The sequence below is a fragment of the Salmo trutta genome, chromosome 12, assembly GCF_901001165.1.
Source record: "Salmo trutta chromosome 12, fSalTru1.1, whole genome shotgun sequence".
NCBI classification, from domain to species: Eukaryota; Metazoa; Chordata; class Actinopteri; order Salmoniformes; family Salmonidae; genus Salmo; species Salmo trutta.
Window position 1 is genome coordinate 7919204 of NC_042968.1, and position 12553 is coordinate 7931756.

Genomic DNA, 12553 nt, shown 5'->3' on the forward strand with positions numbered 1-12553 from the left:
TGGTGACGACATTGTGAGATGACATGCGATGGTTTAGTCTATGCTATCGTAATATCGGCCAACCCTAGTGCGTTTGTGTGTTTCTTCAACACCATTGTGACCGCATCAACAGGCATTGATCAGTCTGCTTACTCAGCATTCAAGATCAGAGCCACTTTGAGAAAAGACAAAGACCAACTCCACTTAACACCAAAGATCAGCGGTGAGCCAGGAGATTTGGGTCAAGGTTTTCCCAGATTTTTATCTCCCTGTCTGTCTAATGCTAAAGGAACTTGGCAGCGAATGCAGACCTGCCCATGCCCTACCTCTGTGTCTGCTTAAATCAGATGGGAGATAAAACTGTAATCTAACTCTGTGACTGAAAGGAAATGGCCTCCCTTAAAGTACAAGGCATCCATACAAATTAAATGTAGTCCATTTGCAGGGCAAATGCAGAACATTGAAGGACCACATACAATATACTGCCACAGACCCCCTAGGATCTTACCCTTACCATCTTGGCTCTTGGGTAGATTTGATGGGTATCAAGAGAAAATTCCACTTAGCCTTTTAGAGGGCAAGGTAGAGCTAGAAACGTATTGCTAGTACCTAATCAATCCTTCCAGAGCTACACACAAGTTGATGGGATATTTTTTGTATCTACATTAAGCACTAAGGATTTAAAATTGTATTGGACCGCTACATCCCTAAATGAACAGACAAGGACTGTGCTTCCTTCTTAAAAGGGACAGGGGATTTGATTTGATTTATTTTTTTATTCCCCTATTAAGAGGGCAATCTGTTATTGCTACAGTGCCTTCAGAATGTATTCACACCCCTTGACTTATTCCACAGGTAATCTTGGGTTGCACAAGATGGCGACCGGCAAGTTCGGCATGGTGGTAGCACTTTTACTTTGTTTGTTTTAAATGTTACTGGAAATAACTGCATCTGCTATTTAGATGAAAGAATAGTAAATTCTCAGCAACTTCTCAGTCATGCAAACACTTTCGATGGCATCCAGCACTTCGGATTTGGAAGGAATGTTATATACCAAACTTTCATAGCACCTTGGCACAAACCAAAACGATCATCAAAATCCAGTCTGAAATCGCAAATTAATGGTGGAGATCTTATAATAACTCTATTCCATCTCTTATCGGGTGATATCCATCAATGCCCTGGACCTCACTTTATCACGAACCCCATCAAACGGCCTATCCACCCATGCTCCTCTTGCGAACGTTGGATAAAGAGTAACAGCAAAGCTTTGGTATGTTTGAAATGCGCGCAGTGGATTCATCTAAAATGCAGCGATTCTAGCTTTGGACACGGGGTCAATGAAGCTTACCGTTGCTGTCGGTGTGCTGTACCCGCGGGGTGTGTGAGCATTGAAGGTGGAGTGGGACCAAAGGACTTACCGAGGGTGGAGAGTGCACTGGAGGAGGGGGGGTCCACAGCGGAGCGGAGGCAACCAGAGGCGAGTGACGGGGGACACGGTGGTGAGGACGATGGAGTGGCACCTGGGGAGGGGTACTCCATGGCGACAGAGAGGCCACCGGACGCAGGGCAGGGGGAAGATGGCAGCGCAGTGGGAGGCGAATTACAAGTGGATCGGGAATTCAATGAGGCCTTTGGGAAGAAGGGCTTACATTTTGTGCACTTAAACGTCTGAAGCCTACTACCGAAGATAGATGAGATACGCCTGTTGGTTTGCAAATCAGAGGTGGGTGTCTTATGTTTTACTGAGACATGGTTGGATTCATCTGTTTGGGACTCAGAAATTGAGATAGGTAATTACTCTGTTGTCAGGAAGGATCGGAACGGTGGGGGGGGGAATATGTGCGTTGTAAGATCAGACATTGCTTTTAACGTCAGATTGGATTTAAATGCTGATCTGGAGATTGTCTGGCTGGATATCTGCCTTCCCAAAACCGAGCTGATTTTGTTGGGGTTGTGTTATAGGCCGCCCAAGCAGAATGCATTCTATGAAGGTCTTGAAATTGTGTTGTCAAACTGTAATGATTCGCTGTTGAAGGAAATCATTTTGTTAGGGGATACTGATGTCTGCAAAAAGAATAGCCCAACCCACAATGTATTTATGCACTTTTGTAGATCACTTGCTCTGACCCAAATGATAAAAGATCCCACCAGGATATGTGAAACAGTGCAAAGTACAATTGACTTAATATTGGTGTCTGATAAATCTAAAATATTGCAGAGTGGAGTAATAGTCTGTGGAATCAGTGATCATTTTATTACATTTTGCACAAGGATGATTTTTAAAGATATATTTAAGTGTCACAAAGCCGTTAGAATCAGAGGACTCAAAAAATACTGTGTTGAAAAGTTTAGGGAGGTAGTGGGTAAAATTGACTGGTCACCTGTGCTAGATAGTGTAGACAGTGCCTGGGAAGTCTTTAAATGTAGATTCCTTGATGTGGTGAATGTGATGGCTCCCATTAGACGGGTCAGGGTAAAGTAGAGATCCAGCCCTTGGTTTAATCATGAGATTCTAGAATCTATACAAGCAAGGAATAAGGCCTTTAAGAAATGTAAGAACTCTCAAGAGAAGCATGATTTGTCCTATATAAACGTCACAGAAATGAAGCACAGAGGAGGATGGATGAAGCTAAGAGGGGTTACTATGCTGAGAAAATAATTGAAAACAAAAATGACCCTAAAAAGCTTTGGAAATCATTTAAGGAACTAGGCTGTAGTAGTACTACCAAAAACAAACTAAACAGTATTGGACTGAACATCAGGGGGGAGATGGTATATGAAAAAGCAGAGGTTGCCAATGAATTCAACACTTTTTTTTTTTTACTTATGTTGCCAGCAAGCTGGTTAGCAAGCTGCCCACCAGTTCTGGTTTGTATGTAAGCAACCAAGTCAAGAAGTATTATGTAGAGTTAGGGGTTCAACCAAACGTTTTCTTTTGCAAAGGTAGCAACAGCCAAAATAGTCAGTATGCTGGCAGAGCTTAAATGCTCCAAAGCCACAGGCCTGGATAATATTCCTGCAAGGTTTCGAATAGATTCTGCTGAGCAAATTTGATGTTTTCTTTTTCCCCTCATCAATCTACATACAATACCCCATAATGACAAAGCAAAAACTGTTTTGTTTTTTTGTTTTTTTTTTGCAAATGGAAATATCACATTTACATGAGTATTCAGACCCTTTACTCACTACTTTGTTGACGCACCTTTGGCACTGATTACAGCCTCAAGTCTTGGGTATGGCGCTATAAGGTTGGCACACCTGTGTTTGGGGAGTTTCTCCCATTCTCTGCAGACCCTCTCAAGCTCTGTCAGGTTGGGTGGGGAGCATCACTGCACAGCTATTTTCAGGTCTCTCCAAAGATGTTTGATCAGGTTCAAGTCCAGGTTCTGGCTGGGCCACCCCAGGACATTCAGAGACTTGTCCCGAAGCCACTACTGCGTTGTCTAGGCTGTGTGCTTAGGGTTGTTGTCCTGTTGGAAGGTGAACCTTCGCCCCAGTCGCAGGTCCTGAGCACTTTGGAGCAGGTTTTCATCAAGGGTCTCTCTGTACTTTGCTCCATTCATCTTTCCCTCGTACCTGACTAGTCTCCCAGTCCATGCCACTGAAAAATATCCCCACAGCATGATGCTGGCACCACCATGTTTCACCGTAGGGATGGCGGAAGGTTTCTTCCAGACGTCACGATTGGCATTCAGGCCAAAGGTTTCAATCTTGGTTTCATCAGACCAGAGAATCTTGCGGGCTGCCATGTGCCTTTTACTGAGGAGTGGCATCCGTCTGGCCACTCTACCATAAAGGCCTGATTGGTGGAGTGCTGCAGAGATGGTTGTCCCATCTCCACAGAGGAACTCTAGAGCTCTGTGAGTGACCATTGGGTTCTTGGTCACCTCTCTGACAAAGGCGCTTCTCCACCGATTGCTCAGTTTGGCCGGGCCGGCAGCACTAGGAAGAGTCTTGGTGGTTTCAAACTTCTTCCATTTAATAATAATGTAGGCCACTGTGTTCTTGGGGACCTTCAATGCTGCAGAAATTGTTTGGTACCCTTTGCCAGATCTGTGCCTCGACACAATCCTGTCTAGGAGCTCAACGGACAATTCCTTTGACCTCACGGCTTGGTTTTTGCTCTGACATGCACTGTCAACTGTGGGAAGCAGGTGTGTGCCTTTCCAAATCATGTCCAGTCAATTGAATTTACCATTGGTGGACTTTAATTTGCAAACATTTCTACGAACCTGTTTTTGCTTTGACATTATGGGGTATTGTGGGTAGATTAAAAATGTAAAAAAATTCAATCCATTTTAGAATAAGCCTGTAACGTAACAATGTGAAAAAAGGGAAGGGGTCTGAATACTTTCTGAATGCACTGTATATGCATACAGAAGGTGGCTAATTCTAGTTTTTTATTAGAATATTTAATAACGATGAGCATTATATTGTTAGATTAAAGGAGTAGATCTGGTAGGCATAAAACATGTTTCCTCAAGTTCAACTGTAGGAGTCAGTTAGAGCGCTGGTTCGCACTGCCTTCATAGGCCTGCAGTAGTTAAGCCTAATAGCTGTACCACACCAAACTTTCACAAAAGTTTCTTACTTTTGATATTACCCTAATAAAATGAAATTGGGACAATAAGAACAGGTTATTATATTTCAGCATTAAATAAAGTTTTGCATCTCGCCATCTTTGTTTTTTTTCCCTTTTCATTACAGCGGGAACTTAATTTGGCCAAAGGAAATGGCTCAAGAATGAAACAAAACAATTGTTCCATATTTAAAGAACTGGTTTAAACCTTCACAAAAGTTTTGAACAGAGGCCTATATTGCAGCAATTAAACAAAGGCGAGTGCCTATAGGCCTACCCCACAATGACAACAATAGGCTAATTATAATTATATTTACAACAGGCCTAACCTAAGTACGTAGCACAAAATTAAAAAGACTGTTCAAACTTAATTTAGCCACAAATGTTTCGACAAAATAAAACAAAACACTTTTTGCATATTTAAAGAACTGCTTTAGTTTCTTAAATAGGCCTATAATAATGATAATTGATAGTAATAAAATAGAGTTAAATTGCATCAAAGCTGAATAGCGAGTTGCACACAATCCATTTGCCCACGCCAACATTCTTCTCATCTTTGTTCATCATAGTCACTTTAAGTATAGTCACTAACTATACATTCATGTACATACTACCTCAATTAGCACGACTAACCGGTGCCTGTATATAGCCTCGCCACTGTTATTTTTCACTCTTTTTACTGTTGTTTTTATTTCTTTACTTATCTATTGTTCACCTAATACCTATTTTTTACTTAAAAATTGCACTGTTGGTTAGGGCCTGTAAGTAAGTAAGCATTTCACTGTAAGGTCTACACCTGTTCTATTCGGCGCACGTGACAAATAAACTTTGCTTTGATTGTCCACTGCAATATTAAAACTTGTCCCTTACACAGGACAGGCCTCTTGTCTGCTTCTTTTCGCTATACTCTTTCTCTAATTTTTGTTTCACTTCAGTGAAAAAGAAGTCCATATTCACAATCAACAGTAACCTAGGCCAAGGCTCCTTTCACTCTCGTTCTCTCAATCTTTCCTCAGCAGCAGGCGCATGTGAGGTGAGCAGCCGGAACCAGTTTAAGCTGGACATAAGCTATGCGTTTTATTGAGTTGCAATTGGCTGACACAGACGACAAGCTCGCACAGTTCTCATCACCTCACACATTAAATTAACTGAGGATGGGTCCAGTCGGTAAATACATTTCAATTGCACATACCCGAGACCCGTGGCAATTATGGCAGACCCGATCCAGGTCTGAAACAAAAGTCATAATTTAGGACCCGGACCCACTCGGCTCCTGGGTCTGATCTTGGAATTTTGGGTCTGTTGGAATATGAGCCCAAGCTAACACCAAATATGTTCATACTTTAGCAATGATTTTACTTTTTTCAAATTACAAGGGGTCAATTCATTATTAGCCATATGGGCCTATATTGCATGAAAAAAAAAATTGTATAAAGAAGATGAGCGAATCCATTTAGTTTTTATTCAAAGTATACAGATGCACAACAATAGATCATCAACCCTCCACCACCTACAACTCAACATCCTAGTATTTCTGACTGTTTAGAAATGTTCTGTGCTAGCAGTAACATTTAGTCTTCCTGTCCCTATTAGTGTTGTTCAATGTGGCAGTAGATCTCCTGTCCTTGGCATAGGTTTGGCCTAGGCTTCTTCTTGGCATCTCCTGGTCAGATGTTCGCCAGCTCTTTTGGAGGTCTATGGTGTAGATGTAGTTATTTTGTCTTAGATGCATATACCCTCTGGTCTTCTGGACTGAAAGAAGATAAAACATATTTGGTGAAATATTAATTGAATCAAGGAAATGTCAATACCTTCCTTATGATTAGTTTCCATTGGAATTTTGCCTTGAGTCAGCAATAGTTTTGTTGCATGGAGTTCGGATTGCATTCAATTCGTAGGAATAGAATTTTATACCCAATAGCTTAGAGAGACATTTTGAATTCTATGTGGCTGATCTGTGGTGGTTATAATTCAACAGTGGCAGCAGTGAGGATAGAAGGCAAATGCAAACATTTAACACTTGCATAGCCAACATAGGGATCTGATTCTGGAATAAATAAATACCGACTCAAAATTGAATTACATTACTACATAGATCATCTCTTCACACATCAACACTTGCTATTCATGGCTTGCACGTTGGTCACAATGAATGTTATTTTGAAGACTGATGCCCGACTGAATGTTTGATTCAATGTAGATATTTCAAAAGGAGGAAAATAATATGAAAACCTTTTGTCATCATTGGGATGTTGCAAGATTTTCTGTAGATGCAGTATAACTTTAGCTAGCTTATGTTAGCGTTGCTAGCTATTTTTGACACACTTTGCCATCTCTCTAAAGTACATTTGACCACATCATAATGATGGCAAAGTTGTTTCCTATTCATTATTTGCATTCTTCAGCAATGTCATTGTATTTCCAGACCACTATAGCTAACTAGTGTAATTAGCCCCACTTGATTTTCATGCACCACTATGGCTGAGGCTAAGTATAAATGCTGAAGCTAGCTAGCTAAATACATTGCATGGGCTGAAATTGACCTAATGAAGATACAATTTGTCAACATAATTACACCGCAGACTGCATAACGAATTCATGTGGTGCTAAGCAAAGTAGGCTGGCTAACTTTCTACAAACTCAAAAATCACTCAACGTGTAAAGAAATGTATAGCCTAACGCTTTGCTGAAACAGTAGATGACTAGCTCGACATCTACACAGTGTACCAAACATTAGGAACACCTTCCTATTATTGAGTTTCTAAAGCGTTTCACATGGATTCTGGCACATATTGACTCCAATGCTTCCCACAGTTGTGTCCAGTTGGCTGGATGTCCTATGGGTGGTGGACATTTTTTTATATACACGGGAAATTGTTGAGTGTGAAAAACATAGCAGTGTTGCAGTGTTGCAGTTCTTGACACAACCTGGTGTTCCTGGCACCTACTACCATTCCCCGCTCAAAGGAACTTAGTCTTTTGTCTTGCCCATTCACCCTCTGGCACACATCCACAATCAATGTCTCAATTGTCTCAAGGTTTAAAAATACTTCTCTAACCTGTCTCCTCCCCTTCATCTACACTGATTTGAAGTGGGTTTAACAAGTGACGTCAATAAGGGATCATAGCTTTCACCTGGATTCACCTGGTCAGTCTATGTCATGGAAAGAGCAGGTGTTCTTAATGTTTTGTATACTCCGTGTAGAAGGTATGATTTATAACAGAGAGGAATAGCTAGTAAGCACTAATGCGCTAATGTTAAGGTCCATCAGTTCCCGACCGAAGTAGCTATCCACTCCATCCGATCACACCCTGGTCTTTCCACAACCTTCATCAAACTACCTTTTGGATGACCAAACCTTTTGGATGACCAAATTTTTCTGCAGATTATTGCTCTCTGAAGCGGCAGGTAGCCTATGATTAGGAGTATTGGGCCAGTAACGAAAAGGTTGCTGGTTCGAATCCCAGAACCGACTGTGCCATTGAGCAAGCTACTTAACCCTAATTGCTTTGCTAAATGACTAAAATGTAAATGTCTGTCTGATGTTGACAGCATAGTCCTTGGTTAAACTTTTTTTCCATCCTCTCCATAGCTAATGTCGTCCATGCTTGTTGGCCATGGCCGTCTTGATCTGGGGTCTAAAGATATCATGTTATCTTGAAAGCGTTTTATCCTCTAATCCTTGCCACTTTATTATGGCCATTTAGAGCTATTTGAATGAACAATATTGTACCTTTTGTCTTGGGAACAAATACACGCCCATTCAGGCAAAGGAATGTTCGCTCACACACTCCTTTGCGTAGTAACCCTGTGCACTTCCAGCCCGATAAACAGATGTTTCCCATGATTCTAACCATAGCTTGGACCCAGAAGGGTTGTGGTAACTTTATTCTTTTTCATAACTGATTTTGGATCATCTCCCTACCAACTTGTTAAACTTAGCTAATCATTATCATCAACTGTCTGGGCCAATTGTTCAGGGATACTTTGGGATTTTGCCAATGAAGATGAACTCATGGATACAATCTTTACAGTATGGCTCTGCATCCAGTGTGAAGGAAGTTGAGGCAATGACTGGAAGTCTAAGCTAGCATGCTAGCTGTTACCATCCATTGATTTCCAGTCATTGCGCTATAAATGTTACCATTGACTTCCTGTCATTGCGCTAACGCTAGTTAGCAGTTGCGCTAATGCCAGTTAGTTACTTCAAACTGCACGTAGGGACATAAAAATTGTATCCACAAGTTCATCTGGCTTTGGATCTTCATTGCCAAAATCCTGAAGCATTCCTTTAAGGGTGGCATACTGTTTGTACAGCTCCGTTGACATTTCACCACATAATCAATACGCCACAAATGAAAACTATGATTGACGAACATTCTTTGTCCATTTTCTCAAAATAACAAAATGACAACGGTGACCCCACTACCACCAATCGACTGCTCTGCTAAATTGAACTCCAGCTCGTCTAAATGAGATTTGCCTGTTTTAACTGTGAAGTCCATAAACAGAGGGCCAGGGGATATCCATTTCAACCTAATCCCCTACCTTTCATTGTCTCCCCACAGTACTTTGTCTTGCTGCTGTGCATCTTCCTGCTGGAGATCCTCGCCGGTGTCCTGGCCTACATCTATTACCAGCAGGTAATGAATGACTTGATTCACCACCTGATTCCACCGCCAGGAACACTATCTATACCCAGAGCCTGCCCAGAGACAGAAGAGTGTCTGTTTGTAAAAACTGAAACCCTAACAAGGGTAATTCCCAACTCTCGGATAATTCCCGACTCTCTTTCTCCATCTGTTGCATTTCTCTCTCTCTCCCGCTCTGCTTTCCCATGCCTGCCACATCTTGTTGTAGCATTTCTGTATTGTGATAATATCACTAAGATGTGATTCCCACTACTATCCTTATCACTACCACATACCCCTGCTGTGTAGATGTTAGACCTGAAGGAATGTTATCCTACCAGCTTGTTGTGTCATTTGAACTCTCTCTGTGTAATTGTCTGCTCATGTTCCTTTGGCCTTTCACCCTGTTTTCATCTCACTGCTGCAGTGTTTCCCACGCTGTCAACAGGTCAAATAAAAACCTATTATTTCTCTCTCTTCCTCTCCCTCCCTCGTTCATTTATTCCCTTTATCTCTCCTTTACGTTCTGACTTGGCTCTACATTCTGTGGTTGCCATAGAAACTGTGGACCAGCTAGATATAGGCCTATGCTCTTGCCTAAGTTGTGTGCTACTGTTATAAATGAATGAAAATGTACTTCTTCTTACCTTTAGGTATATCATTTCCCCTTTCAAGAGGAGTTCCTTCTGTAATTACACGTTTAGCTATTCTAGACCTTTGATACAGTGGCTCATTCCATTCGATTAAATCGACAATGAGAGGCATTACATTCCTTCAAGTATTATTTTACTGATAGAAGATTCACAGTCATTGGTGAGCTTACGTCTGCTTCTCCCACTACCTTCTTCTCAATGTACATGCTTCCTATTCAGAAAGACAATGTCCCTTTTTGTTCTAGCTTAGTGCTAACATACCTGATTTAAGTAATCAACAGGGTGTGTTAGAGTTAGGCTAGAACAAAAGCCTGTGCTCAAATACCATAGTTTCCCCTTCCTCGGAATTGTATATGCTTCTGTTTCTACCGTCTGCTGGATAGCTGTGTTGTAGTCTGACCAAGGTCATGTTTACTGTGTCCGTTCTCTCATATCCTGTGTCCTTGTCTTCCTCTGCAGCTCAATGAGGAGCTGAAACAGAACCTGCGGGAGACCATGGTGCAGAAGTACAGGCAGCCAGAGCAGGAGCACGTCACCAAAGCAGTGGACAAGCTGCAGCAGGAGGTAAGAGAAGGCACCGTCAGCAGACTTGAGGAGTTTGGTTGGAAGTTTTTGGAAATATTCATGTGGGAATTTGTCGATTTTCTCCAATGTGCATTAATATTCAGCTTTTTTATGTTTACTCCCATTGAATCTACTGTTATTTACACTGGCACTGTTATGTGTTTTCATTATGCATGGTTGCAGTATGTTATAGCCCTACATGTAACTCGTCGTTATGAAACCTTGTGATTTGAAAGATAACCCGTTGTTTCGTGTAAGGATTTGGTTCATGAACTGAATAGCGTTCAGCTCGTCTTCTGAAACAACTGCAAGACGACTGGAAAAAACATCCACCGCCCTGTTTGTGAAATGCCCTCTCCTCCTCTCCCTCTCCCGCCAGTTTAAGTGCTGTGGCAGCAACAGCTCGTCCGACTGGGGCGAGAGCGTGTGGATCCGCACCAATGAGGCGGATGGCAGGTTGGTGCCGGACAGCTGCTGTAAGACCCAGACGCTGGGCTGCGGCCACAGGGACCACCCATCAAACATCTACAAGGTGGAGGTGAGTGTCCGATACAGAGAGCAGCTGGTGTTGTTGAGTGTTATTGTGCTTGAAATTCATAGTGCAAATTCAGGTTTGTGTATCAAGATCATAGCTGCGGGAAGTAGTTTGGGGGTTGGTGTGCTGTCATTTTTTTCATTGGGTGGGGTGGGGGTTAAATATACCTAAGAATCAAAAGTAAAGGTATAAATAATTTCATATTCCTTATATTAACAAAATCAGACAGCACTATTTTTTATTTTTACGGATAGCCAGGGGCACACTTCAACACTTAGACAGTCATTTACTAACGAAGCATTTGTGTTTAGTGAGTCCGCCAGATCAGAGGCAGTACAGATGACCAGGGATGTTCTCTTGATAAGTGCGTGAATTGGACCATTTTCCTGTCCTGCTAAGCATTCGAAATGTAACAAGTACTTTTGGGTGTCAGGGAGAATGTATGGAGTAAAAAGTACATTATTTTCTTTAGGAATGTAGTGGAGTAAAAGTTGTCAAAATATAAATAGTAAAGTACAGATACCCCCAAAAAACTACTTAAATTGCACTTTTAAGTATTTTTACTTAAGTACTTTACACCACTGTAATCTGATAATACTTGTGGAATATAAAAATACTTGCCTGATATATGTTTTCCAGTTTCTTGAAATACTTTGCAAATGCAGCTTATTTCTATTTGTAAAATGAAATGGTCTATTCAGTCCTTTTTCATTTTAGTAGATGCTCTCATCTAGAGCAACTTACAGTAGTGAGTTCATACTTTTTCGTACTGGTCCCCCCCTGGGATCGAACCCACAATCCTAGCGTTGCAAGTGCCATGCTCTACCAACTGAGCCACGTCATCACAAACCACTTGATGTCTCATTGTACTCAATTTCTCTATTGTGCATTGTTCATGGTGATACAGGTACACACCTAGATGACCAGCCTATATAAAATACAGTAATTTACTTTAAGTGGTTTGTAAGGATGGTAAATTAATACTGCATAAAACGTGGTTGTTTTCCATGTTATGTGATCCTAGAAAAATATTTTATTCGATGTGGATGTTTTGTGTCTTTTGCCTATAACTTTGCACCTTTTGATGTAAACGTTTGAGGACAGGGCTTTGTTCTTTCTGGATACCATTAGAATGACAATTGCAGAGAAAGGGACAGGGCAATGACTATTACAATTCCAACTATTGAAACCTGCAAGATACTGTTCTTAATTATACAACCACCTTTTTTGACAAATCCCAGATGCTGAAAATATGTTTTTGCCCGCGCTACAGACATCTATATTGGTCCGCTAATACTAGTAAAGGCCCAGTGCACTACTTTAGTAAAACAGAACAGTTCTACAGTACCAGTATATCTTTTTTTAATGTTAATATATCTTTTTAAGTCAGATTTTTCAGGGGGGGCTGCAGCACCCTCAGCTCCCCTACTCCCCGCGGCTATAATCAAGATTGAAAGTCTTCTTGAAAGTCACACACGCCTTTCCTCTCTCTCCAGGGGGGTTGTATCACTAAATTGGAGAACTTCATTTTGGACCACCTGAAGATCATTGGAGCGGTGGGCGTGGGCATCGCCTGTGTACAGGTTAGCAAAAAGTAGCCATTTCACT

At 41.4% G+C, this 12553-nt stretch overlaps 2 protein-coding genes across 2 annotated transcripts in view; one reads left to right on the top strand and one right to left on the bottom strand.

Moving 5' to 3' along the window:
* Positions 1-12553, top strand: part of LOC115202853 (CD151 antigen) — a 49478-nt gene that overhangs the window by 35328 nt on the left and 1597 nt on the right. Inside the window, exons 4-7 of the mRNA XM_029766930.1 lie at positions 9131-9205; positions 10306-10410; positions 10790-10948; positions 12442-12528. Of these exons, the coding sequence (XP_029622790.1) occupies positions 9131-9205; positions 10306-10410; positions 10790-10948; positions 12442-12528 (426 nt within the window). The remainder of the gene's footprint in view (positions 1-9130; positions 9206-10305; positions 10411-10789; positions 10949-12441; positions 12529-12553) is intronic.
* The window catches only part of kcna4 (potassium voltage-gated channel, shaker-related subfamily, member 4), a 91801-nt gene continuing 85249 nt past the window's right edge, over positions 6002-12553 (bottom strand). The window contains exon 3 of the mRNA XM_029766929.1: positions 6002-6313. The gene's annotated coding sequence lies outside the window, so the exon portion shown is untranslated. The remainder of the gene's footprint in view (positions 6314-12553) is intronic.